At 38.9% G+C, this 26,286-nt stretch overlaps 1 protein-coding gene across 1 annotated transcript in view; it reads right to left on the bottom strand.

Moving 5' to 3' along the window:
- The window catches only part of pop4 (POP4 homolog, ribonuclease P/MRP subunit), a 32,110-nt gene extending 6,738 nt beyond the window's left edge, over nt 1-25,372 (bottom strand). The window contains exons 1-6 of the mRNA XM_059992941.1: nt 25,289-25,372; nt 14,718-14,770; nt 12,171-12,388; nt 9,760-9,837; nt 4,806-4,867; nt 503-604 (exon numbers count right to left, since the gene is read on the bottom strand). Of these exons, the coding sequence (XP_059848924.1) occupies nt 503-604; nt 4,806-4,867; nt 9,760-9,837; nt 12,171-12,388; nt 14,718-14,770; nt 25,289-25,313 (538 nt within the window). The 5' untranslated portion in view covers nt 25,314-25,372. The remainder of the gene's footprint in view (nt 1-502; nt 605-4,805; nt 4,868-9,759; nt 9,838-12,170; nt 12,389-14,717; nt 14,771-25,288) is intronic.
- Between the last annotated feature and the right edge of the window lie 914 nt (nt 25,373-26,286).

Below are 26,286 nucleotides of genomic sequence, written 5' to 3'. Positions count from 1 at the left end.
GTAATATGTAAATGGACATTACCAAAGGCTAACAATACAAATATTACTTTGAAGTTAATTTTAATCAAAAAAACCTAAATCACTTTTAAAGCCATAAGGCAAGGGGAAGCTGAAAACCATGTCAAAGCTAAAGTGGCTAGTCTGGAGTTCTCTCACTTCAATGAGGTTTTCTACATTAAAACAATTTTGATTATGACAACTCCGTGGGATTGGGGTTTCTGGCTGGTTTGATTAAATACTACAATACAAGGAGAAGTTCAAAGGAACAGAACAAATTATAATCCCGCAAGTTTTGTAAGAGTATCCATAGCAAATAAATGCATTTTAAACTTGGAATTGGTCAGAAACATAAAATGGATAAAGTTGGGAAAATAAAAAAGGAAGCATGTAGTAGTTTAGTAGGTAATTCACCAAAGCATTTTATTCTTATCTCAATATTGTGCTATCGCTCAGAGGACAGTACAAAACCTTTTATGTAAAGACATAGGATTTGTAACATTACCTTTAAGCTTATTTTCCACAGTGATAATCTTGAATATATGTTTCATTTCCTGCAGGATAATTCCAGTAATCCCTACAAAAGAGGGGCATTTGGACTTGACCACTGTAATACAAATAGATATTCAATACATGAATGCAAATCTCAAAAGAAGTAATTTTTTTAATGCTTCTATAGTGATGAGTTAAAATGACTGCCAACAAAACCTGCTTAGGGAATAGAAAGATAGGAGTTTGGTTTAAGAGTCAGTTTATGGAGTTCTCTCACCAATTAAGTTATTGGTGATCTAGACGTCACTGACAGTGCAATAATTCCCTTTGCCTAAGTATCATTAGTAGATGGGGGGAGGTAGTGGTTAGCACTATGCCTTACAGTAAGGATGACCAGGTTCAATTCTCACCATTGCCTGTAAGGAGTTTGTATGTTCTCCACATGATCGTGTGGGTTTCCTCTGGGTGCTCTGGTTTCCTCCCACTTACTAAAGACGAACTGGTCGGTAGGTTAATTGATCTTTGTAAATTGTCCTGTATCTTGGCAAGGACTACATCAGGGGATTGCTGGGTGGTGTGGCTCCAAGGGCTGGAAGAGCCTACTCCATGACATATGTCAATAAATAAATAAAAGTCAATGTCACTGCAGGTGCCAAAATATTTAGTTAGATGGAAAAAGTTCCTGAAGTGTTCTTCCATCATTGATGGAAATTCCATTTTAATTCTTCCACTTTTATGTCATATTGCAGCACTTGTGGAGTGATACAACACAGAAGAAACTCTTAACCACCAATTGAGGACCTGAAGGCAAGATTACTGTTTCGAAGGGAAATGGGAGATTGTTGTGTTCTATGCTTAACTGAGACGTGGCTTACATCCAGTAAGCCAGATGTGGCAATCAGACCCAAAGGCTTCTCGATTCACAGAATGTACCAGACAGCTGACTTGGAAAAGGCAAAGGTGTGTGTTTCATAATAAACTCGGTGGTGCTCTGATGTGGCGGTTTTGTTGAACTTATGTTCCCTTGACCTTGAAAATCTAACAATCAAACACCATCCATTCTACTTACCTCGGGAGTTCTCATCTGTGATCTTCACCAGAGTTTAGATACCACCAGCAGGTGACTATAATCAAGTGCTTGAGATACTGCATGATGCTGTCTCCAAACAAGAAACAATCCATCCTGGTGCACTTCAAATCTTGGCCGGGAACTTCAACCAGCCTTGTTTGAAGAAATCCCTGCCAAATCACCACCAGCATAAAACCTGTAGCACCAGAGGTTTCATCCCACTAGATCACTGTTACAGTAAGATAAGGGAAACCTACCATTACATGCCCGGACTGCATTTCTGGAAATCCGATCACCTGGCTGTCCTTCCCCTGCCTGCATACAAGCTGAGGCAAGGCTCCAGAGATTACAACAAAGAGATGGTAGTGGGAGGCAGACGAGTATCTATGGGTTTGCTTCGAGTCGGTGGAATGGGCCACATTCAAGGACTCATCTGTGGTTCTGAATGAATACACTATGGTTTTCACGGACTTTCTAGAAACAGTTGTAGATGAGTGTGTCTCGACAAAATCATTCAGTGTTTCCCCAACCAGATGCCTTGGATGAACCATGAGATCCACAATATGCTGAAGACCAGTTCAGAGATGATCAAGTCTGGTGATCAAGAAAGTTACAAGAGGTCCAGGTATGATCTGCAGAAAGCGATCTCAAAGGTGAAGTGACAATTTCAGACTAAACTTGAATCAACAGAGGATGCTTAACATTTGTGGCAGGGCTTGAATGCTATCACCTCTAATAAAGTAAAATCAAGCCACACAGGTGACAACCAGGTTTTGCTTCCAGATGAGCTTTTATGTTCACTTAGACTGGCAAAACACGGAGGAACTATCATGAACCCCCACAGCCCCCGATCGTCCTGTGAGTTCACGCCCATGTGCAAGGATCCTTCAGGAGGGTGAAAAGCATCTGGCCCAAACGGGGTACCTGGCTAAGTACTAAAGACCTGTGCCGACCTACTGGCTGGAGTGTTCAGTGAGATCTTTAACCTCTCACTTCAGCCATCTGAGGTACCCACCTGATCAAACAAACTTCAATCATTGTACCGGTGCCTGAGAAGAACAAGGAAGACTGCCTCAATGACTATCATCCAGTCTCACTTACATCCACTATTTTGAGACATCAGTGATGAAAGAGGTCCACAGATGGTGCCAACTCATTGGTTCTTCACTCAACCTCAAAACATCTGGACAGCAAAGATGCATACATCTGGATGTTCTTTAGGCCCAAACGGGGTACCTGGCTAAGTACTAAAGACCTGTGCCAACCTACTGGCTGGAGTGTTCAGTGAGATCTTTAACCTCTCACTTCAGCCATCTGAGGTACCCACCTGATCAAACAAACTTCAATCATTGTACCGGTGCCTGAGAAGAACAAGGAAGACTGCCTCAATGACTATCATCCAGTCTCACTTACATCCACTATTTTGAGACATCAGTGATGAAAGAGGTCCACAGATGGTGCCAACTCATTGGTTCTTCACTCAACCTCAAAACATCTGGACAGCAAAGATGCATACATCTGGATGTTCTTTATTGACTGCAACTCAGTATCCAATATCAACATCTCTTCAAAACTAATCAATAAGCTTCAAGACCTTGACCACTTTACCTCCATGTTCAATTGGGTCCTTGATTTCTTTCACTTGTATACCCCAGTCAGTTTGGATTGTCAACATCACCACCACGATCTCCATCGGCACAGGTGCCCCACAAGGCTGTGTGATTAGTCCCCTGCTCTACTCACTTTACCCTTATAACTGTGTGGTTAAGCACAGCTCCAATGCCACATTTAAGTTTGCTGATGACACTACTCTCAATCAGCCGAATCAAAGGTGGTGACGTATCAGCATATTGGAGGGAGATAGAAAATCTGGCTGAGAGGTGCCACAACAACAACTTCTTACTCGATGTCAGCAAGACCAAGGAGCTGATCATTGACTTCAGAAGGAGGAAACCAGAGGTCCATGAGCCAGTCTGTATCACAGGATCAGAGATGCTGAGGGTTCAGCAACTTTAAATTTCAGAGAACCTATCCTGTGCCCAGCACGGAAGTTCAATTACGAAGAAAGCATGAGAGCACCTCTATTTCCTTAGGAGTTTGAGAAGATTCGGCATGACATCTAAAACTTTGACAAACTTCTATAGATGTGTGGTGGAGAGTATATTAATTAGTTGCATCACAGTATCACAGTTTTGTATGGAAACACCGATGCCCTTGAACAGAAAATTCTACATAAAATAAGTGGATACGGCTCAGCCTATCACAGATAAAGCCCTCCCCACCATTGAGCACATCTACACAAATCGTTGTCGCAACGAAGTAGCATCCATCTTCTTCAAGGACATCTCTTCTTGCTGACACCATCAGGAAGAAGGTACAGGAGCCTCTGGACTCACACTCCCAAGTTCAGGGACAGTTCTTACCCCTCTACCATCAGGCTCTTGAATCAAAGGGGGTCTTCACTTGCCATCACTGAAATATTCCCACAACCTATGGACTCACTTTCAAGGCATCTTCATCCCATGTTCTCGATACCTATTGCTTATGTATATTTATTATTATTTTCTTTCTGTACTTGCACACAGGTCAAAAGCCCATTTGCTGTGGTCTTTCATTGATTCTGTTATAGTTCTTATTCCATTATGGATTTACTGAGTATACCCACAAGAAAATAAAGCTGTTTTACCCATATACCTGAGTTGTGAGAAAAAAAGTTCTGAATTGTCTTATTGCTCATTTCTCATGAACTATCAGTAAGAAAAAAATCACTGCTTTTTGGAAACAAACACAATTGATGACATTTAAACAAACAAACTGCTGGAGGAACACAGCAGGCCAGGCAGCATCTATAGGGAGAAGCACTGCCGACGTCTCAGCCCGAAACGTCAACAGCGCTTCTCCCTATAGATGCTGCCTGGCCTGCTGCGTTCCACCAGCGTTTTGTGTGTGTTGTTGTTTGAATTTCCAGCATCTGCAGATTTCCTCGTGATGACATTTAAAACTATTTGTTCTAAGCATAGTGTAGAGTCTAACGCTCAAACAAATGAATGTGACTGACGCTAGTTAGAAACTGTTTGGTAACAGTCTTCTGCCCAATTAAGTGGCACAGCGTCCCAAATAAATAGCTGCCCTGATTAATGTAAGGCTCAATTGACCAGAATCCACTATATTTTCTACACCTTAGGGTTTCTCTTCCACGGCAAGAGTTTTTTGCACTTTTGCTTATTACAGAGTAAATTCTATGTACCTGTCACAATGGCCCCATGAAAGTCTGCCTTCATCAGCTTTGTCTGGATCATATTCGTTGACCTATGAATGTTTTAGAAATATTGAATAACAACCACAAAAGCACTGATATCATTTACATGTCAGCTGACATTCAACAGGTTTTACTAAATTACTACTTAAAACACCCTTGTTAGTACTTAAAACATCTTAGTTTTAAAAATTTTAGCTATGTGCATCAATAAATTTAAAAAGATCTCAACATTGATGAAACACAGCAATAAAAACTTAGAACCTCCTTTACACCATTGTAATTTATCTCATACCACTTCCATAAATGAGATACTTACCAAAAGTAAAGGACATGTTGGGCTCATTGTCAGAAAATAAATTATTTCTGATTCATATAAAGTTGTGGGATTTGAAAAAAAAGAACTTATTTAAAATAAAAAGATTCAACGTCCCTTTGTTCAATGACCCTGAAAAGGAATATAACAAAATGAATGTATACCTATCACTGTCTCTTTCATTTCAGTAGTATGAGTATCATAGCCAAAGTACCTGGACATAGGGGACGCCACGGTAGTGTAATGGTTAGCGTGACACAATTACAGCTTGGGTGCTGGAGCTCAGAGCTCAAGTTGAACATAATCTGTAAGGAGTCAGTACATCTTCTCTATGGAATGCATGGGCTTTCATTAGGTGCTCCGGTTTCTTCCCACAGTCCAAAGACATACTGATTAGTAGGTTAATTATTCATTGTAAAATTATCCCGCAATTATACTAGGGTTAATTGGGAGTTGCTGGGTGATGAGGCTCAAAGGATCAGAAGGGCCTATTCCCTGCAGTATCTCAATAAATATATATTGACTTCCACTTAATTTTTTTTATAAATACTTTCAAGCAACAGTTACAGAACTGAGTAAAATTGAAAGCAGTATCCCTTAAGCTGTAGTGCTTGATAACTTAAACTTCTTTTATGTACTTGTCCTTGAAGGAATTGAATCAATTTAAGAATAAAAGCTTTGTGAATTTGTCTACTGATAGACTGGTGTCTTTGTTTCCAGACAGGCTCCATAAATTCCTACTTGTACTTTTATTCCATTCATTTATGAGCTGTTAGTATCACTGGCAAGGCCAGAATCAACGCCTACTTCCAAATGATCTTGTGAAGGTGAAAGTAAGCCACCTTCTGGAACACCGTAAGACATGGGAGCAAAATCAGGCCATTCAATCCATCAAGTCTGGTCTGCCATTTCAACATGGCCAATCCATTTCCCTCTCAATCCCATTCTCTTACCTTCGCCATGTAGCGTTTCACTAATTAAGAAGCTATCAGTCTTAAGATATTAATCCAATAACCTGGCCTCAAAAGCCACCTGTGGCAATGAATTCTAAAGATTCACCCCACTCTGGCTTAAGAAATTCCTCATTTACATTCAAAATTTACGTCCTTCTATTCTGAGGCTGTTCCCTCTGGTCCCAGACTCTCCCATTATAGAAAACATTCTCTTCACATCCACTCTTTCAACATTTGATTGATGTTAATGAGTTCCCCTCCCCCATTCTTCTAAATTCCCATGAGTCTAAGTGCAGACCCATCAAACACTCCTCAATGGATAACCCTTTCATTCCTGGAATCATTCTCACAAATCTTCTCTGAACCCTCTCCAGTGTCAGCACATACTCTCTTAGAAAAGGGGGTCCCAAAACTGCTCACAATACTCCAAGTGAGGCCTCACCAGTGCCATATAAAGCCTCTGCATTACTTCCTTGCTTTTATATTCCAGTCTTCTCGAAATAAATGCTAACATTGCATTTGCCTTCCTCACCACTGACTCAACTTGCAAATTAATCTTTAGGGAACCCTGTTCAAGGACTCCCAAGCCCCTTTTTGGGCAACTTTATTTTGGATATGAGATGTCCACATGTCAGAGGGAATTGAGCATTTGGGGAGCAATTCTAGTAGTTTTGTTGTTTTTATATTTTCAAAATATCCAGTGACTAATCATTTGTATTTCCCTGCATAACAGAATGGCGGTTTGTGGTTTGAGATCCTCTTATACATTCCTGTGGGTGGCATTTGAATTTGCACACTGGACCAATGGGTTAGATTACTGAATCTGTATGAAGGCTCCTTATTACAACTCAGAAGGCATGCCATTGACATCGATCTCTTTGACGATGAAGACTGTTGGGGGAAATTATCTGGTTTCTTGCATTCTGTTATGAGGGAGCTGGAAGGTACTAGTCCATTCCAGTCAACCTTAACCTAGGGTATGGTAACAGCCTTAAGGGACTGGGCCCTTAATAGCTCTGGTGGAGTGAGTCCTTTAAGGGCTGGTATTTTTTTTAAAAACGTAGCATTTATATAATTGGAATGTCCTGACTCATAAAGTGATTTCCCCACCTGACAGGGAGTGCAATGTAAGTGCTATGCTGAGGGAAGTGCTTGGCAAGTGTGAGCAGAAGCAGTATCCTGGGACGGCTGTGTCTATGCTAAAAGGTGTTGTGAAGCTGGGCACTTGTTGGATGGAAGCTGAACGGCACTGATATGCAATTCCTAAGCCTACCCATTATTCACACAGGATGGTGTGCTTGATATGTAGTGCTGTATGTATGCCACCCCAGTGCCCTTGCCCATGCTGGTTGATCAGAGGGGTATTACAAAGGAAGGAGTTTTCGATGGCCTTGGATTACCTGCTGAAAAGGAAGGTGGCACTTATACTGTTACTGGTCACGAATGTTACACGAAGATTCCCAAGCGGTCGGGTAACATCACTCACCTGGTCGATCACATCTCAGAGTATAAGGTTAAGTGCAGGACCAGCTCATTGGCTATTACACACTGGGGCAGGGCTAGTGGTCTTTTGGGGCACAGAGAGCCTGGTGGATTACTATAGCATACTGGGAGATGACTATTAGGTTGACAGTATTGGGTACTGTACTCGTCACTTATGTATAACTTAGTTCGGAGTTCGTGAGTCATAATAGTCTGTGGGATGGAACATCATACTCACAAATTTTGAGAGGTGGAGTATTTTATTCTGATTGTTGAAAGTCGCTTCCTTTGTGATTGATTAGTTTAGAAGCTGCAGCTGCTTTTCACATTGGATAACTGCCCGGTGTCCAGTTTCAAATATCCTGGGTATATAAAATAGCACGTGGAAGGGGCTTGCTCTCTTCTTCTTCCTTTGTTTAATTTGTGCGCACTTGGTTCAACGTACGTAAGTTTGTTGAGTATTCAGCTTTGAAGTGTCTGTAACTTGTGGAACATGAATGTTTGGTTGAAGTTTTATTGTTTGTAAATAAATGATTAATATACCTATCAGAGTCAGTGCACTTCTTATCTCATTTGTTGGAGCCATGAATCTGATTCAACATTTCAACCCTGAAAACTCATCCTTAATAATCGACTCCAATATCTTCCCAACAACTAAGATCAGGCTAACTGGCCTATAATTTCCTTTCTTCTGCCATTCTTGAAGAATGGAGTGATATTTGCAATCTTCCAGTCCTCCAGAACCATGCCAGAATCTTGAAAGATAATTACTAACGCCTCCACAATCTCTTTAACTACCTCTTTCAGAACCCTGTGGTGTAGTCCATCTGTTCCAGATGGCTTATCTAGCTTCAGACCTTCCAACTTCCCATGCACTTACTAATAGCAACTGCACTCATTTCTGGCCCTGACACTCCCAGATTTCCAGCATACTGCTAGTGTCTTCCACAGTGAAGACTGATGCAAAATACTTAAATGGTTCATCCACCATTTCCTTGTCCTCCATTACTACCTCTCCAGCATCATTTTCCAGCAGTCCAATGTCTATTCTCACAATTCTTTAACTCTTTATATATCTAAAAAAAACCTTCTGGTATCCTTTTTGATAATAACTGGCTAGTTTACCTTCATATTTCATTTTTTCTCCTCCATTTTGGCTTTTTAGTTGCCATCTGTTGATTTTTAAAAGTTACCCAATTCTCTAAATCCCCACTAATTTTTCCTCGATTATATGCTCTCTATTTTGCCTTTGGCATCCCTTGTTAGCCACGGTTGTGTAATTCTGCCTTTTGAATACTTCTTATTCTTTGAGGTGTATCTATCCTACACCTTCTGAACTGCCCCCAGAAACTCCAACCATCGTGGCTCTGCTGTCATCCATGTTATTGCCCCCTTCTAATCAACTCTTGCCAGCTCCTCACTCATACCTCTACATTCCCTTTACTCCACTGTAATACTGACACATTAGACTTTAGCTCCTCCCTCTCAAATTGCAGGGTGAATTATATCATTTTATGATTATCGTCCCCAAAGGGTTCATTTGTCTTCAGCTCCCTAATCGAGATATCACCCAATCCAACCTAGCTGATCCGCTAGTAGGTTCAAATACAAGCTGCTCTAAAAAGCCACCTTGTTGACATTCTACATATTCACTCTCTTGGGATCCACTACCAACCTCAAAGGTATCCAAAGCTGTACACATTATTGAGGAACAGAGACACAGGGATACTGGCTGCCCATTTCCTTGCCCTCTCCTGAATGTCATCTGGGTACCTGCCTCCTGCAACATTTAGGGGTGATTATCTCCCTGCATTTACCTTCAGACAAAGAGTTTCCACAGTGGTATTGACTGAAAGGTTCCTAACTTGGCCCACCAAAGATGAAGGATAAACAAAATATTGCCATGTTGGAATGGTGTGTGGCATATATCAGAATATGCTCCTGACCAATGGTGCCTTGTACACCCACACTCCACAAAATTCTCAGCTCTTGAAAAATGTGATTCATCAGCAATAATGCCAATGTTAAGAAGATGGTCACACTGTTATCTGTAGAGCTCAACAGGCACCAGCTTTTCATGTGTTGTTCTACATTTCTGAATGATATGGTCTTGTTGCAGTTAATCACACAGGTCCTTCAAATTCACATATAGAGTACTAATGTGTGCATTTTGCAAAACAATGACAGTACTTACGTTTGAGGTTTCAAGCCATTACATAGATCTCGAATGTACTGTTTCCATAGCTCATGCAGAGGGAGAAACAATTCATACCTGAAAAAAACAGCAAAATGGTTCTAATTAGTATTTTAACACCTACAGCCTCATATAAAGCTGATGGGTGAAAATGAATTTCATGGAAACTCTATTTGAAATAATAGAAAATGCATAGAAAAGCCTACAAAACTGTTCAGTTTGCAATGTATTGCAAGTATTTCAGCAAATACTTGACATTTTGAATTGCCACAGAAAATGGAAGGATTACTACTTTCCACATTGAAGTGATGTTTATTTAATGCAGAGACTGCGCTAAACTTGCCAAACATTTGCTGAAGATCTACCATAAATCAATAGTGGTAAATAAACAGAAATGGTGTTTGATCAAGTACACAATAAGAATTTTTAGAATGTTTACTTTGTTATTTCCCTTGTCAGAGAAGGACCCCACTAGAATTTGAATACAAATTATTTGTGCACAAATATAAAATATATCATTGTTTTCATTAAAAATTTCTATCCTTTTCTCAGCTTTCAAGGATCTTCACCTAGAACAGCAGTTCAGAAAGTGGAGCTCACCACCTTCACTACCTTAGCTAATTATCAGAGGACACAAGACACATAGTGGATTCTGGTTAACTGGGACACATCGAGGCCAGTACATTTTGGCCCAATTAAGTGACTGCCCCAATGAGCTTAAGTTTCATGGAAATAGTTAAAAAGGTATAAAAAAATCAAACTACCATTTAACTGAGTAACAAAGAATGTAATTAAATGAAATACAGAACAAATTATAATGTTACCAATATTACTACAGTACTATAAAACTCTGCATTATTTCCTAATAGTTATGTACAGAGGAATTCATCCAGTGTAAGCTGCCATGTTCTTTTTATTGACTAAATGAACAAAATCAGTGCAGATAACACTAGACAATGATGATTTTGCTTCCTGAATAATTTTGTGTGTATCTTATCGAGTTTAGGCTGTTGATCATGAAAATTACCTTGACATTTTCCAATATTGCATCACTTTTTTTGAAATCACCTATATCTGTTATTTCAATTCATAACTGAATAACTGATGCCAAGATGAATAAAGGACTTCTAGTGGGAATTGCATGGAAGGCATTCAAAGTTGTTGAAAGTTTTCTTGGCAACTACAGAGCACCTAACTACGAGTACCTGGTTGACACCATGCTTCGAGCATATAAAACCATGATGGCAACATATCACTAAAAATTCATTTTCTGTATTCTCATTTATACATGTCTTCTCTGCCAATTCTGGCACTGTCGATGATGAGCATGGTATATGGTTTCACCAGACATTGCGATCATGGAGAAACAGTATCAAAGCAACTGGAATCCATCAATGCTGGCTGATTATTGTTGGACACCGAGTACTAACAAAAATCAACAGAACACTTTTAGCTTAGTTGAACTATTGTAAAGCATCAGCACCATTATGTAATTCAATAAAAGTTAATTTTTTGTTTCTCCACATTCCCTCATGATACAAGTAGTGTGAAGATTATAGTTGTATTCAGCTTCAAGCAGTCTATCATAAGCAAAACAAAAAAAAAATTCCTGAGGCGGCAACCCTTCTGAAAACATTTGTAGTCTGGTGCAATGGACTGCCTTCATTGCCTTCCTGCATGAAGTAGTGTCATAATTCAACAATAAATTTCCTGGCATCCTGTGTAGGCACTAGCTCAAGTTCAGATGGCTTTTAACTTGGTCCAGTGAGGTCATTTTTTCAGGTAGTGTCAAATCTTTTTGTGGCTTCTTGACAAGGGTCTGAAATTGTTATAAGTCAGAATGAAAAACAAAATGATCAAAAACCACTGCTTTCTGTCAGCCCAAATGGATAACATAACGCAAGCACATACAACTGATGTTATTTAAAAACCGATCAGTCTAAGAATGGTGTAGTGTCTAATGGCCACACAAGTACACGCGACAGATGCTAGTTAGAAACTTTTCGGTGACTACTGTTTCCATCCCAATTAAGCGGCATAGTATCCCAAATTAACAAAGGGAATCCCAGCTATTTTCTCAATTAGTTTTCGTTCTTTAAGATTCGTTCCAAATAAGTGGCTGCCCCGATTAACTGATGGCCCAATTAACTGGAATCCACTCTATTAAGAATGAAGTGCATCTCTGTGGAATCTTGGACATGTCATCCAGATACCAGATGATGAAACTCCAACCAGCGAATAAGAGCTGAAGCTGGAATTTATAGGAACTCAATAACCTGATGCTCCACATACACATATACAGATTTTAAATACCCATTTCTTCAGTGTTTTTCTGCTTCTTAAAATAATCTACAAAATTACATAAAAATCAAATGGAGACAAATATTTTAACATAAATAAGGCAAGCGTACCTTTGTTGTTCTGGTTTGAGCTCAAATAGCCTCAATTCCCGCCTTTCTTTAGCAGACAAACACTTTGCTTTCCTCTTCTTTTTCTTGAACTTTGTTGTAACACCAACAACAGTAACATTTTTATACAAATATTTCTTAACTTCCTCAGGGCTTAATTGCGGTAAACTGGATCGGAGAAAGGATGCGACAAACTTTGCAGACTGTTTGCCTTCTGGAAGCTGTCAGAAGGAATTTATGAATATTTGAAAATTTTGAAAATAGAAGGTTGACAATTGCAGCCCACCAACAAAAGAAACTGGTTTGATTAGCAAAAGATGTTGCCTAGGGTAGTATAAGAAGTATATGGGCAAAATTTTAAACAATTGAACCTTGATATAAAAATATTGGGAAGTAAAACCCAAAAGGTGATTTAGAAATAAAGTGCAAGATTATAACAAAAGAAAGTACACAGTCTATTAGAGATTCAGAAGGTATTCTGTCTGTGGGGAAACCTGATAAAACCAAGGTAGATTCACTTTGGAGCATAAGGGAATTAAGGATTACTTTAATCTAGCAGTGAAGTGGAATTGAGCTCAACAATCAGATCAGCTACAGAATAGGCTCAAAGGATTTATTGTCTATTTTTACTCCCACTTCCCTTGTTCTTATATTTTGCATCTACCTTCACAAAAGAGGGATATAACACATATATTCTGGTTTGGAAAAAAAGGATGTGGAACATTGAAAACAGTGGAGAAAGAAATATTAAAGAACTTGGCATCTTCAAAATCAGACAAATAAGCACATTTGGAAGAAATGAATCTGGGCATGAACTACCTGGGATGAAGGGCCTGTTTCTGTGCTGTAGTGCTCTATGACTTTATAAAGAAAGGATCAAGTAGCAGAGGCTTTAACCAGAATTTTTCAATTCTCTCTTTTACAGAAGTAGTAGTTAGTAACATGATAAGATTCTTTCAAAATGGGAGAGAAATGCTTAGACTAACTTTGTCAGTCTGTCTGATATTGATGATAGGCAAATTGATGAGGAAAAATTCTGAAGCATGGAACAAATTATCATTTAGCAAGTTAAAGATTAGGCAGAAGCTTCAAAGTGAATCTCTTAAAGAGAAAGAGCACTGATTAAGCCATTTTTAAAAAAAAATATTCTAAAATGGATGGCTCATGCTATCAGCACTTAGATCTACTCTACATGGAAGACTCATATTCTGGCCAATCAGAAAAGTACATGGATTCCAAATGAAACAGAATGTCGAATACAGAAATTGGCTCAAGGAAGGAAGAATGTGTTCTGGACTAAAAGCCCACTTGTATTGGGGCCCCACAGAATTCACTACTAGGTGTCTTGGTTTCTATGGTAAATAGCAATAATTTATACTCAAATGGAGAAACAATAATTAAGAGAACATAAAGTTTGGACAGGTAGTTGACAATGAGGAAAAAAGTTCTGCACACAGAAGAGTATTACAATAATAAATTACTTATGCAGGTGGATGAGAGAATTCAATTAGAACAAGTGTGAGGTAGAGTATTCATGAAAAGCAGATCTCTGAACATACCAGGATAAGCAGAGAGGACAGCTAATAAAGCTAGTAAGATAGCTTTCATTATTAGCTGAGACACAAAACATAAAAGTAGGCATGAAAAGCTGCATTACATTACAGCCTAGTTGGATTGCAACCAGTATAATGCATACAGTTCTTATCACCATATTGAAGAAAATAATAATACTATACTACAAAGTTACAGATCAGATTTACATTAAACTTATTGAGGCTGGAGAAATTTATTTATGAAGAATGGCTAGATAGACTGGTGTTGATTTTGTTACAACAGAATTGTTGAGGGGAGATTTAATTGAGATGTTTAAAATTATGAGACCAGACACAGTGATAGGAAGGATTTCTTTAAAAGAACAGGCAATAACAAGTGATCATTGTTTTAAAGTACCAGGAAACATAATTGGAAGTTGAGGATTTTGTTGCTAACCTAGAGAATGTTGGGAACCTGGAACTCACAGCATGAAAGAGTAGAGGAGGTAGAAGCCCTCATAACATTAAAAAAAAATTAGATGAGCACTCCATATACCATAGCTTACATGCTGATGGATCAAGATTATAAAGAAGAATTGGGCTGGACCATTCTCTCTTTTTTTTGGCTGGCATGGTCTAATATAATAGCTTCCTTCTAGGTCATAAGTTTGAATAATTTTATAAACTTCATTCACTATTAAAATTTAATAAATACAATCATTGCTGTATTAACTATATAATTACAAATAAAATGGTGCAAAACAATATATAAGTCACAGTGAAGCCTCAAACTGCAGAGCAAAGAGGCTAAAAAATATGATGGCTAATACATGGAAAAAAAGAATATTAACATTATTGTACTTGGAAATAAAGATTTGGTGTATAATATATCATGAATATCACTGAATGTGCATCAGAACAGGTCAGGTTGCTTACACACTGCTAAATAAACTGTGCGATTTTATGGATTGTCAATATAAAAACACAAGAGGGCGACAGTGACCACTGAGTAGCATACCTTCACATCTGCCTGGTCTTCTGCGTCAGCACGGATTCTGCTGTATATAATTCCTTCAACAGCAAAAACAGAACTTTATTACATTGGGTAACAAGACAGTGAAAAACAAAAGAGACAGCTTGCTATTTTAATTCACAGTTACTTCAAATTATTTTAAAAGTGGGTTATTACCTCAGTTTTCCACTGCTTATATTTTTATATATTTCTTATTGAAACTTACAGTATTTTTAATGCATTGCACTGTACTGCCACAAAACAATAAATTTCACAACATATGATTTTGATTATGAAATAAAAATATGAAAATAATAGAAAATGTAAGCTACATATAACTGGAAAATCAAAATGTATTGTTTGAATACATTGAATGTCAGTGCAAAATTCTACAAGTAGTCTAAAACACTAATGTAGTTATTGAGTTGCAAAGACACAAGAGTGCAAAATTCCTCTAAAACTGCACAAAATTTGTGAACAAGGCAAATCTGTAAAGTTGGAAATAAATAAGTTATTATTTTCACCTGAAGTTGTCTGCTAAGTTATTACAGGCAGCACAATTACACAAAGCAAGTTTTTAATCTATTTGATTTAGTAATGTAATAAACAGTAACTACACCAGATCAGTGATTCCCAATTAGAGTGGTTACGTATCCTAAGGGTGCATTAGGAGAAATAGGAGTTGTCAGGGGAGGGGGGGGGGGGTTAAGCAACACCTTAACTTGAGGTATGAAACCTGACCAACCATTAGTAGGGCAGGCTCTTCCAGGGTGAGAAAGGATGAAGTCCTGGAACACAGGAAGAACCGTAGCTGTGCAGGCAGTGAGCACTCGTCACGTGTCTGAAACTCTGCAATCTCATCCGACCTTACCAACCAAACAGACGTTATTAGAACCAGAGTGCCCAACAGTCCCCCTTGACTCGCAGCATGGAACAAGTTCATGCAACTTAATAGTTGGTAAGTCAAATGCACCCTTTCAACTTTCTGTACAGATCTATGGAAAACAGGTCACGCAACAATACAGTGCAAAATAGAGTCAGTGAACCTGCCAACCCTGAGGATTCCTCTTGAGGTGTTCAAAGTGACCTCAACTTCATATGCGCAGTCAAGGACCATCCTTGGGGATTATAAGACCTTATGTGTTTGGTCAATAGCGCCAACTAGAATAGTATAAAGTTAACTTGCCAAACACCAGTTCTATCCTGACTATCATTCAGATTCCAATCTAAATTCCTGTCAATGTAATTTTCACTGTTGCGACCGCCTTCATCTTCACCTTGCTGTTCCTTTACATGCTGCTAACACCATTCCATCCATGTCAACTCACTGCCATCGTCAGCATCCAATAGGCATTCCCTGTGTGTTAATTTTTTTATTTTAATTCAGCTCTGTTAATGATAGATAAATACATGACATGATCTCTGTGAATCTGAAGGTTCTAATCCTGCGAAGAACCAGAAACTAGAGAAAGTGCATCAATACAATGTTACACACCTGGTGTATGGTTTTATTCCATTCCCATCAATCAGATCAGCGATGCTCCATGTGTCTTATTTGGAAAACTATTCTGTCTAATAAAGCCATGAAACCATGAAGATTGCAGGTACACTTCCATAAAAGAAACCCTGAAAGGGTATGGTATTACTCTCTGTTCCTGAAGATGAAAGAAGTGTTTGCAAAGTGCTGCACACTGGAGTCATTTGCCAAGAAAGCTAAAAATGACCTTGATAGCAGTCTCATTGTTTCTGGTAATACTTCCAAAATGATAGCAGGATGGAAAATCTCATACAATTGGTGAAAGATTTCTAATGGCAGCTGTATCAGAAGTGCTCACCCACCGTTCTCAAAATGGATACCAGTATCTTAAAATCAATTCCTCTGAGTAATAACTCTGTAGCTCATCATATTGATGAAACGAGTGAAGACATTGAATATCAACCATGCACAGAGCTACAAATAAAAACAGAATTTGGGATACAACTGGATGAGTCAACTAAATGTGACGAGGCATTGTTAATGGCATATGCACAGTTTATCAAAAATAGACAAGTTTACGAAGAAATTCTCTTTTGTAAAAGGTTAAAAACAAATATCAATGGAGAATAAATTTCCGACGAGCTCAAAATATATATTGAGGATAAAAGTATTCCAATTAGGAATATGATTTCTTCTGCAACAGATGGAACTCCGTATATGACAGGTTGCCATGCTGGTTCAGTGGCATTTATGAATAAAGAAATTCCACGTCTGTTTGCAATCCATTGCGTAATTCATCACCAACATCTCGCAGCCAAAAACCTCAGCCAGCAACATTTTTCAAACAAGACTCTTGAAATACCTGCTAACAAATTAAAGCTCATTCATTGAATAGCAGAATATTTCACCAATTATGCCAAGACAATGAAGTATTTGAAGACTTGATTCTTTACACTGAAGTGCATTGGCTATCAAAAGGCTGCTGCTTAAAATGTTTCTTTGATCTTTTTGATGCTGTGGTTGAATTTTTGCTCAAAGTCGACAAGCGCTTGGGAAACAAGATTGAACTTCTATGTGAAGATGAGGCAGACCTAGCTGATTTGTATGACAAATTGAATATTCTAAATATGAAACTACAGGGTAAGAATTTCAATTTAATCCAGGTAAAAAGTACAGTGTCCACTTTTATCACAAAATTGAAAATATATAAGCAAAACATTGGGAGAACAATGCTCTCAGTTTCCCTCATGGAAAGTATGGCACTCTCTTTCACAGACAGTGATTTGCAAGAGAACTACTTACACCTGCAGTCACTGAGGAAGGCTTTTCAGAATTATTTCAAGGATTTGAACGATCTGAAAATTCCTGGCTGGGTAATTAACCCATTTTTTTGCAAGATGGAAGAACAGGAAGTGAGCTTGCAAGAAGAAATTATTAAGATTCAGAATGATGAAGCAAAAATGCTTTTCAAAAATGTCAGCTTTTGTGGTATGTGGCTACATTGTCATACGAAGGATTACTGGTCTTTGGAGAAGAGAAAAACTGCTCTTCATTGCATTTCCATCCACCTATCTGGTAGAAAGATGCTTCAGGGCAGTGAACCACGAACTCAGAAAAAACAGAAGCCATTTGGACTTTGTTACACGTAGGGACTTAAGGAGTTTGCTTTCATGACTTGAACCAGATATTTCAACACCTGCTAAAAACCATCAAGCTTAAGGATCACATTGATATCAAAGCTGCTGTACAGCTCACAAGTATTGTGTAAGCTAGATTTAAAGACAAATAAAAATTAAAAGCAGAATCATTTTTCTCATGTTAGGATATGGTAGACATGTTTTTACACTATAGGGGTGCTGGAAAGTACATTGTGCCTCAGAGGGGCATTGGCAAGTATGAAAGCGCTTTTTTGGGGGGGGGGGTGTTGGCAAGTATGAAAGTGCTTTGGGCTAAAAAGGTTAGGAAGCACTGCACTAACTGAATCATCAGAAAGATTTTATTACATTTCTAGGAAAATACTGAAAGGTAAATTATCACCTATGAACGGACCTGTTTAGCCTGAAACCTCTTTAGTGGATGGAGGGGGGGAGGGGGGAAACAGAAGCAAAATAACTTTTGGTATAGCTTTAAGCCCAATGTAACTTTTCTGGCAAATTACATAATGCCAAAACATTTGGGCATTTGCCAAAACAAATTAAAAACATCTAAATAAATCCCAAATAATATTGGCTGTTCCTGCAAATGACTATTCTTTGGAGTGAAAGGTTTTTGAAACTTTCATTTCTGTCATTTGCTGAAATGAATACACATATTGCATTTACTGACTGAAAAGATAAGGCAAACAACTCCTTAGACATTTTGCTAGAGCAGTTCAGTGAAATGAAAATCAATTCACAGCTGAAAAATCAGGGCATAAATCCTGATTTTACTCCCAATTAACTCTGTCTTTAACTAATTATAAAGCAACAATCACATCAAAAAAATTCCAGATGCATTAACATATATTTTGACAAAATCTAACTATGGTCACGCTGACTATTGTAATTGAACAGTCAGATGTGTTCCTACTACATGAGCACAGTTTTTGGCATTATTCTCCGAAAGCTAAAGCTTGAAACATTTCATATTTTTCTACGTTGTACTAGAACAGCCAGATCTAATGCAACTAGGTTTAAAAAATAACAATCATTATGTGGTATACTTATTAGACTAAATCATAACAGTATGATTAGGTCTAATAAGTGTAATGTACTATATGGCTGAGGATGTGAAGTACTTCAGGTTCAAAGTAGCCTGTCTAATCACCCAGAGGATTCCATTTTCTTTTAATCACATTGAAACTATCATAGGCTGAGGTACTACTATTTACAAATCCCCAAATACAAGAAGATAAAGAGAACAAATTAAAAGGTTGAACTATGTAATTAAAAGAATGAAATTATTCACATTACAACATATAAATATTCCTCAAAGTAACTAAAGGAGAGATCAAAATTATCACAATGCTTTGAAAGAAAACCTCAGTTAAAATGAACTGTATCATCATTCCGGAAGTTATTGTTTCGTATTTGCAATGCTTTACATCTTGTTTGTTCTGGTAGACACTTTCTGGCATTTTACACAAGGAGAACTAAGCTCTTGTTGTATACTCATTTTAATTAATTTTCTTCAGGGATAAAATTTTCATTATGAAACAGACCCGTGTTTTTGAGGACATACTTTCAGAGTATATTTATAAATAAGGTTTCAGCTTATCAACAATCCCTCTCCAGAAACACCCTCAGTGGAAAAATATAGGAAGGATCTGGAACTTTTGAGAGGGTGCAGGAAAAGTTTACCACAGTTCTGCCTGGAAGGAGAAGTTGGGACAAATTTAGGTTACTTTCTCTGGAGTGCTGATGGCTGAGGGGGGAGACTTGATAGAAGTTTAAAGAATAGACAGCCAGTATACTTTCTCCTCAGAGTCAAAATATCTCATACTAGAGGGCCAACATTTCAGATGAGAGGGGTTAAGAAAAAAAACACACACATGGTAGTGGGTTCCTGGAATGTGCTGTCAGGGCAGGAAGTGGATACGAATACATTAGAGATGTTTAAGAGGCCCTTAAACACAAGGATTTGCAGAGACTGAGGTATACAGATATTGCGTAGGCAGAAGAGATTAGTTTAGCATGGCAGTTAACTATTAGCTCAATTGGTTTGCACAATACTGTGCCCTGAGGAGCCTGTTCCAGTGCTGTACCATGCTACTTTCTTACCAACCACTGAACACTAATTATGAAATCTACCAAGAGCTAAAGTGGGGAATGATAAGGGAATAGGAGGGACGGGAGTTCATTTTAACTGAAGGTTTCTTATAGGGAAACAAAATTTTTTATTTAATTTCCAAGTGCCTGCCTTTTGGGGACTACTATAGACCAAAGGGTTTTATTTAGTGGGCAGCACGACAGTTCAGTGATTAGCCTAACACTTTACAGAGCCTTTCTCAACCGTTTTGACCTGGAACAACCTTTGAAATAATTGTCAGGTCCCAGTGAACCCCATATGAAAAATATTATGTCTACAGCTGACTTTATGTTAGCATGATCAGCAATAATCCAAAAATAATGATCAATGCTCTTTCGAGTAGAGAATTGACTTTTAGCCAACCTTTCTTGACATTAATCTCGTTCTTTCCCTTTCATAAAATGTTAAAAGCTCATAAGGCAAACGTAATAAATTTTTCTTAAAGAACTGGCTTAAGCCAAAATGGGATTTAATTTTTCTAGAGGTAGGTTTGGTGGATTTAATTTAAATTTTTGTAAATTGATTTTAATTAATGCTATTTACAACATGAAAATTTATTTGCAATGTTGAAGCAGTGTGTGGTGACAACATCAGGATTTTCTTTTTTTAAACAAGAGAAACCAAACCTCTCATGGTACCATCAGTACAGATGCCAACACAGTTCCTCCAAGATAGACCTTTTGTTTCCAGATATGAAGAGCAAACATTAAATATATCTTGGCCATTGCTTGTTTTGTGCAGCTCTTAGCAACAAGAAAAAGTTTTCTTGAATCTCCCCATCATTTACAAATCTTACAAATGCTACAACAGGACATTTACTGGTGATAGAGAAGCTGTTGTTTTTCAATTTATCACACAAAACCTTTTCAGCATCATGTGACATGTCATCAATATGTTGACCTATTGTACCATTTGAGAATGAAATCTTTTCAATTTCTCAAACTGCATCTTGCCCTAGCATTTTACACACTATAATTTTACATGCTAACAGTACCTGTGTGACTTTTCCTTTTCTGGGAAGTAAGTTCTGCTACTAAATAACTTGCATCCTGATTCTTTGCTGACTGTGACTTTATTAACAAAAGTTTTACTCTGTTTTGAGATTCCAATAGTTGTTTAGAACAATCAGCACTTTCACATGTCATATGACTGTGATAGTAGTTGAGTGGCTTCAATTATGCAGGAGCCATTCCTGGATTTGTAAGTTGTCTGCCACAGACTAGGCACAAAGGAATCGGACAACTTGGATCACCAGTCCACCTCAAACCCATTGATAAGTGGCTTTCATTGTAAAGGCAGACTGTATAGGAACAACGGCATAATAAATAACTGAACAAAAACTGCAAAAAATACGAAAACTTCACATTACTTCTAACCTACACAATCCATCTTTTGCAACGTTTACAACAGCAAAGCAGCAGGCCAGCAGCTGAGTGAAGGAGTGCAAAAATTCCTTCTTTAGAATGAAAATTTCCCTCCAACTTTCTACTACACTGGTAGAATTTGTTTGATCTAATAAGTCAGCCAGTGGCACGTAAGGGAAAGTTGGGGGAGGTAATTTGGGAGGGAAGCTGACGACACAGCCTAAGTTGGGCGAGTCAACTCAATGCCCAAAAGATGCACTTCATGCTCCTTATCAGTCTACCATCCCTCCCATCCGTACAATACAGCACTCAGCAATTATCAACAGCCTCAACCATCCTGCATCAAAAACTGAGGATGGACTCAAGCAAATAAACACGGCCCTACTCCGCACTGCCATACTGGGCTGAAAGACTCTAACGAGATTGCTAATGGGGCTGCTCGGTCACTGACAGCCTCTGTGAGCACTAGTGTTGCACATAGTTTAAAAGAACGATGCTTTTTTAAAAAAAAATCACGATCTCTTGTGGAACCCCAGTTGAGAAACCCTGCTTTACAGCATCAGCAATCATCAACCGGGGTTCAATTCCAGCGCTGTCTGTAAGAAATTTGAGCATTCTCCCCATGACAATGTGGGTTTCCTCTCCCATTCCAAAAGACGTACAGTAAGGTAAGAGTTAGTCAACTGTACACATGTTATAGTGGCACCGTAAGCTAGTTGGCTGCCCTCAGCACAATCCTCAGTCTGTGTTGGCCACGGATGCACTGTATGCTGTGAGAGAGGTGTATTCAGAATTGGCTCGATGATAGGAAGAATGGCTGATGGTCTGTGGCTACTAGGGACCCCTTCAGTGTTGGCCGTTATTCATTATTTATTTAGAATGTATATGGCTCAACTAGCAAATTTGCTAATGATTGTAAACTAGAAGTCTTGTTGGTAGTGAAGCAGGTTACAATGAATTATAAAGAGATCTTGATCAGTCAGGGAAATGGGCTGAGGAATGGCAAATTCATTTCAATTTAGATAAGTGTGCGGTGATGCATTTTGGACATAGAAACCAAGTAGGACGTATAGAAAAACGGCAGGGTACTGATAAAAGCTGTGGAACAGAGGGACATGGAGAACTAGTACACAGTCCACTGAAAGCAGCTGTAAGTAGTCAAAAGGAAGGAAAGAAGGAAATTAATTTATTTCGGTTGGTACAAATGTAACAAAAAGCATCATTTACAATGATGATTTCATAACGGTGATTTCATAGGACAAAATTACAGCAAAAAGCATAGATATTTTTTAAATCAGACTGAAAGGGTGCAGGCTGAAGCTACAGCTTATTACGCCTACCCCTCTTACTTATACAACAACATATTTGGCATTAATCATCACATCAAAAACAAAAAAATTTATAATCTTTTAACACAAAAAGAAGGCATTTAGCATGCTGGCCTTCTTCAGTTAGGGCATCAGGATTCGGAGTAGGGACATTACATTGCAGTTATATAAGCCACTGGGGAGAATGTACTTGGAGTATTGTTTAGTAATGATCACCCTGTAAGAGAGAAGATATTGTCAAGCTGGAGAGGGTGTAGGAGAGATAAATGATGATCCTGCCTGGATGAGAGGACCTGGTTTATACGGAGAAGTAACACACAACTGGACCTTTACTCCTCACAGCACAGGAGAATGAGAGGTGACTTCACAGAAGTTCATAAAATCATGAGTGGTATAGATATGGTGGACAGTCATTCCTTTTTCCCCAGGGCTGGGAATCCATAACTAGATGGCTTGGATACAAAATCAGAGGGGAGAGATTTAAGAGAATTGAAAAGCAGTTTCTTTACACTGAGGGGAAGGAGTAAAAATGTGACATTTATGAGATATATAGAACAAGGAGGGAGACAGGCCAGTTAGCCTGACTTCAGTGTTTGGAGTCCATTATTAAGGATGAAATTTCCAAGTTTTTGAAGGTGCTTGATAAGGTGCCAAAGTCAGCATGATTTCTTTTTAGAGGAAATCTTGCCTGACAAATCTGTTGGAATTCTTTGAAGAAATAACAAGCAGTTAAGACAAAAAAAGAATTGGTGGAGGTTGTGTACTTTGATAAGATGCAGCACATGAGGCTGCTGAATAAAAACCCATGGTATCGCAAGGAGATATCAGCGTGGACAGAAAATTGGCTGACTGGCAGGAGGCAAAGAGTGGAAATAAAGGAGAAGATGTAAATCTTCTCATGTCTTATGGTCTAATATCTGCCGAAATGTAATGTGAGCAGAAAAAGCACATAGCAGCACCCAAACTTCAAAATCCCCAGTGGTGGACAGCTTCCAATTTTACACTTGTTTTTACTCCCAGAAGTCAGATTCCCCTGTAGTTATGAATCTGTGCTAACTAGACAATAGATGTGACTATTTGCTCAGAGGGTATTTGAATTTGATGAGCATTGATCGTAAGTATACGATGACAAAGCTTAACGTTCCCTTAACTTGGTCACTGAGAATAGCTAAGCTCTCCTACAGGTATATCAGCACACAGCACATATTGTAGTCTATTCCATCCATTTGATTCTGGTTATTTTGCCAGTCCTTTCTCCCTCTTCTGATTCACCATTTCCTTGCACATTTCTCTTTTCCAAGTGTATCAAATTTATAATTACCATTGAAACTGCCAATATTCACCGGCGTACTCCAAATTGCACACTAGTTGCGCACAAAAAAGCTCACATGTATCAAAATATTTTGCTACCAAAGTAGTGTAAAGGGGGTTTACACAAAGTAGTGTAAATTTACTGATAACGAGAATTGTATTCCTTTGTAAACCAATTGGGATTAATGTTGTTCTTTCTTCTGAGTCTGTAAGCTATCGTTGGCGGGCTTTTGGGGAGATCGGCGCGAGGGGTTGAGAGAGAGAGGACGCGATGCTGTAAGCTGGGTGAGGAACAGACCCCAAGCGGGGGTCCAAGGCCAGGAGGTACTCCGAGGAGAGGAGATGAAGCTAGATGTGCTTGGTTGACCACTTCGGATGGTCCTAAGCTGCGAGTCGAGGAGTTCGGAGGGGATCGAATGGTGGCCAGAAGACTTCAGTAATTGAGCTCCAACGGTTGTGTACTAAGTGGTTTGGACTTTGATAAGTTTGGCGCCTTTTCTTTATTTTTTTCTTCATATATACTGTATCGTTAATAATCACTTAGTTATAGTAACCTTTATAAATTGTACTCATTTAATCGCGTATGGTGTACTGTTGTTTTTGGGCGAGGCGGGGACATCACACAGCATCCACACCAGCTGATTACCCAGTATGGCGGGGCCGAAGGCTGCTCCCCCTAAACGAGAACGAGCTGAGCAAGCCTGAGGCGACCCAGAGGTTTACAATAGCTTAAATTCAGAAAGTGAAGTACTATTTCATCTAATCTAGAACGTTCTACAGATGAACAGTGTCATGGTCAAATTTATAATTGACATTTAAAACTGGTTAAAAAGGCTCAACGAGTGATTTCTCAACCCACACACCTCAGGTTTTCAGATAGGCAATTGGCAAGTACATAAATCGATGAATTGAGAGGCAAGCCTGGTAACAGCACCGTACACACTGAAGCCGTATCCGTACGTACACATTTTAGAATACGAAAGCAATTAATAATGATGGAAACAGAGAAAAAATAACATGCTCGTGTTTAATTTGGACCATCTAAACCTGAGAAATTTGTGGGATCCCTGTATGGCCAATTACTTTGTAATAATGTAAAGGACAGCGACAGAACCAGCTTCATTTTCCATTTCATGCAGTACCAGGCTGGGACCGATGACCAGTAGGTATCGCAGAGAGCGTGGGCTGTATATCCTATTCCCATGCGCCATGCCTTTATGAATCTGGTGCAGTGACCTGAGCCTTGCACTGTTGCGGGTGAAGGAAGCACAGTATTTACGCACGCAGCAATAGGAAAAAGAAAACACTTACCCTTTATCGCAGAGGAGGTCGCCATGATGGCCAACCCGACGCATAAAAATGACGTCAGGACGGGCGCCAACCGGATCACCGAACCGGGGGCAGATCCGGCTCTGTAACCATGGGGACTTCCTGGCAACCGCGGTGCAAGCGGACAATGTTCCAAATGCTGTTCCTGACGGGCACTGCAGCCGGAACAGTGATGGCATCGATCTGCTGTCTCAAAGCAAGACTACATTGCTTTAACCCGATCAAAGCATCTTCTTATTAGCACTTTCTATTAATTCCTGGCATTGTTGTACCCTGGAATAACATTGCGCAAATAAGCCAGTCAAACCCCAACACTGATGTCTCTGCCCCTCTCTAGAAAGGGAATAACGTAAAGTGTTTAAATATCTACCTGGTACTTTTTCTGCTACCTGAGCCAACTACAGTCACCCTCCTGGAGAAAGTGAGCAGTATTGTAAAACTTCCAGAGAGATAACACTCTTTTGCTAAATTACCGTTCATTTTTAAGGAAATGCTGAAGTTATCACAAGTGGGACAGTCCCGACCTGTAGTTACAAAATTAAGGGGCTAGTCATTCAAATCTGAAGTGTGTAGAAATATCTTCTCCAAGTGTAGTAAATCCCCGCCACTGTGGCAGCAGAGACCAGATCATTAAGTATGTTTAAGGTGTGAAAATATAAATATTTGCAAGTTGGAGAAATTGTCATTTATAGGGAACTGGCAAGAGGGGTTAAGTGCAGCATTGATCAGCCATTAGGATACTGGTGGCCAACTCTTGCTCCTCTACTTAAGTTCTTGTGCAATAGATCCAGTATATGACTGCAAGGAATATTTGTGTTCTATTGAGGATACTCCCATGGTCATCAAAATCAGAAACAATACTATTCCACAGGGTAATAAAAACCCTATCCTGTACCAAGATACTTAAATTACAGCTTTGGCAAGAGAATACCAAACTTTATAGAAATATAGCTTCATCTCCTTTTGTTACAAATTTGATA

The sequence above is a fragment of the Hypanus sabinus genome, chromosome 17 (assembly GCF_030144855.1).
Source record: "Hypanus sabinus isolate sHypSab1 chromosome 17, sHypSab1.hap1, whole genome shotgun sequence".
In the NCBI taxonomy this organism is placed as follows: Eukaryota; Metazoa; Chordata; class Chondrichthyes; order Myliobatiformes; family Dasyatidae; genus Hypanus; species Hypanus sabinus.
Note: the sequence above shows the minus strand (reverse complement) of the source record. Positions and strands in the feature narration are given on the sequence as shown.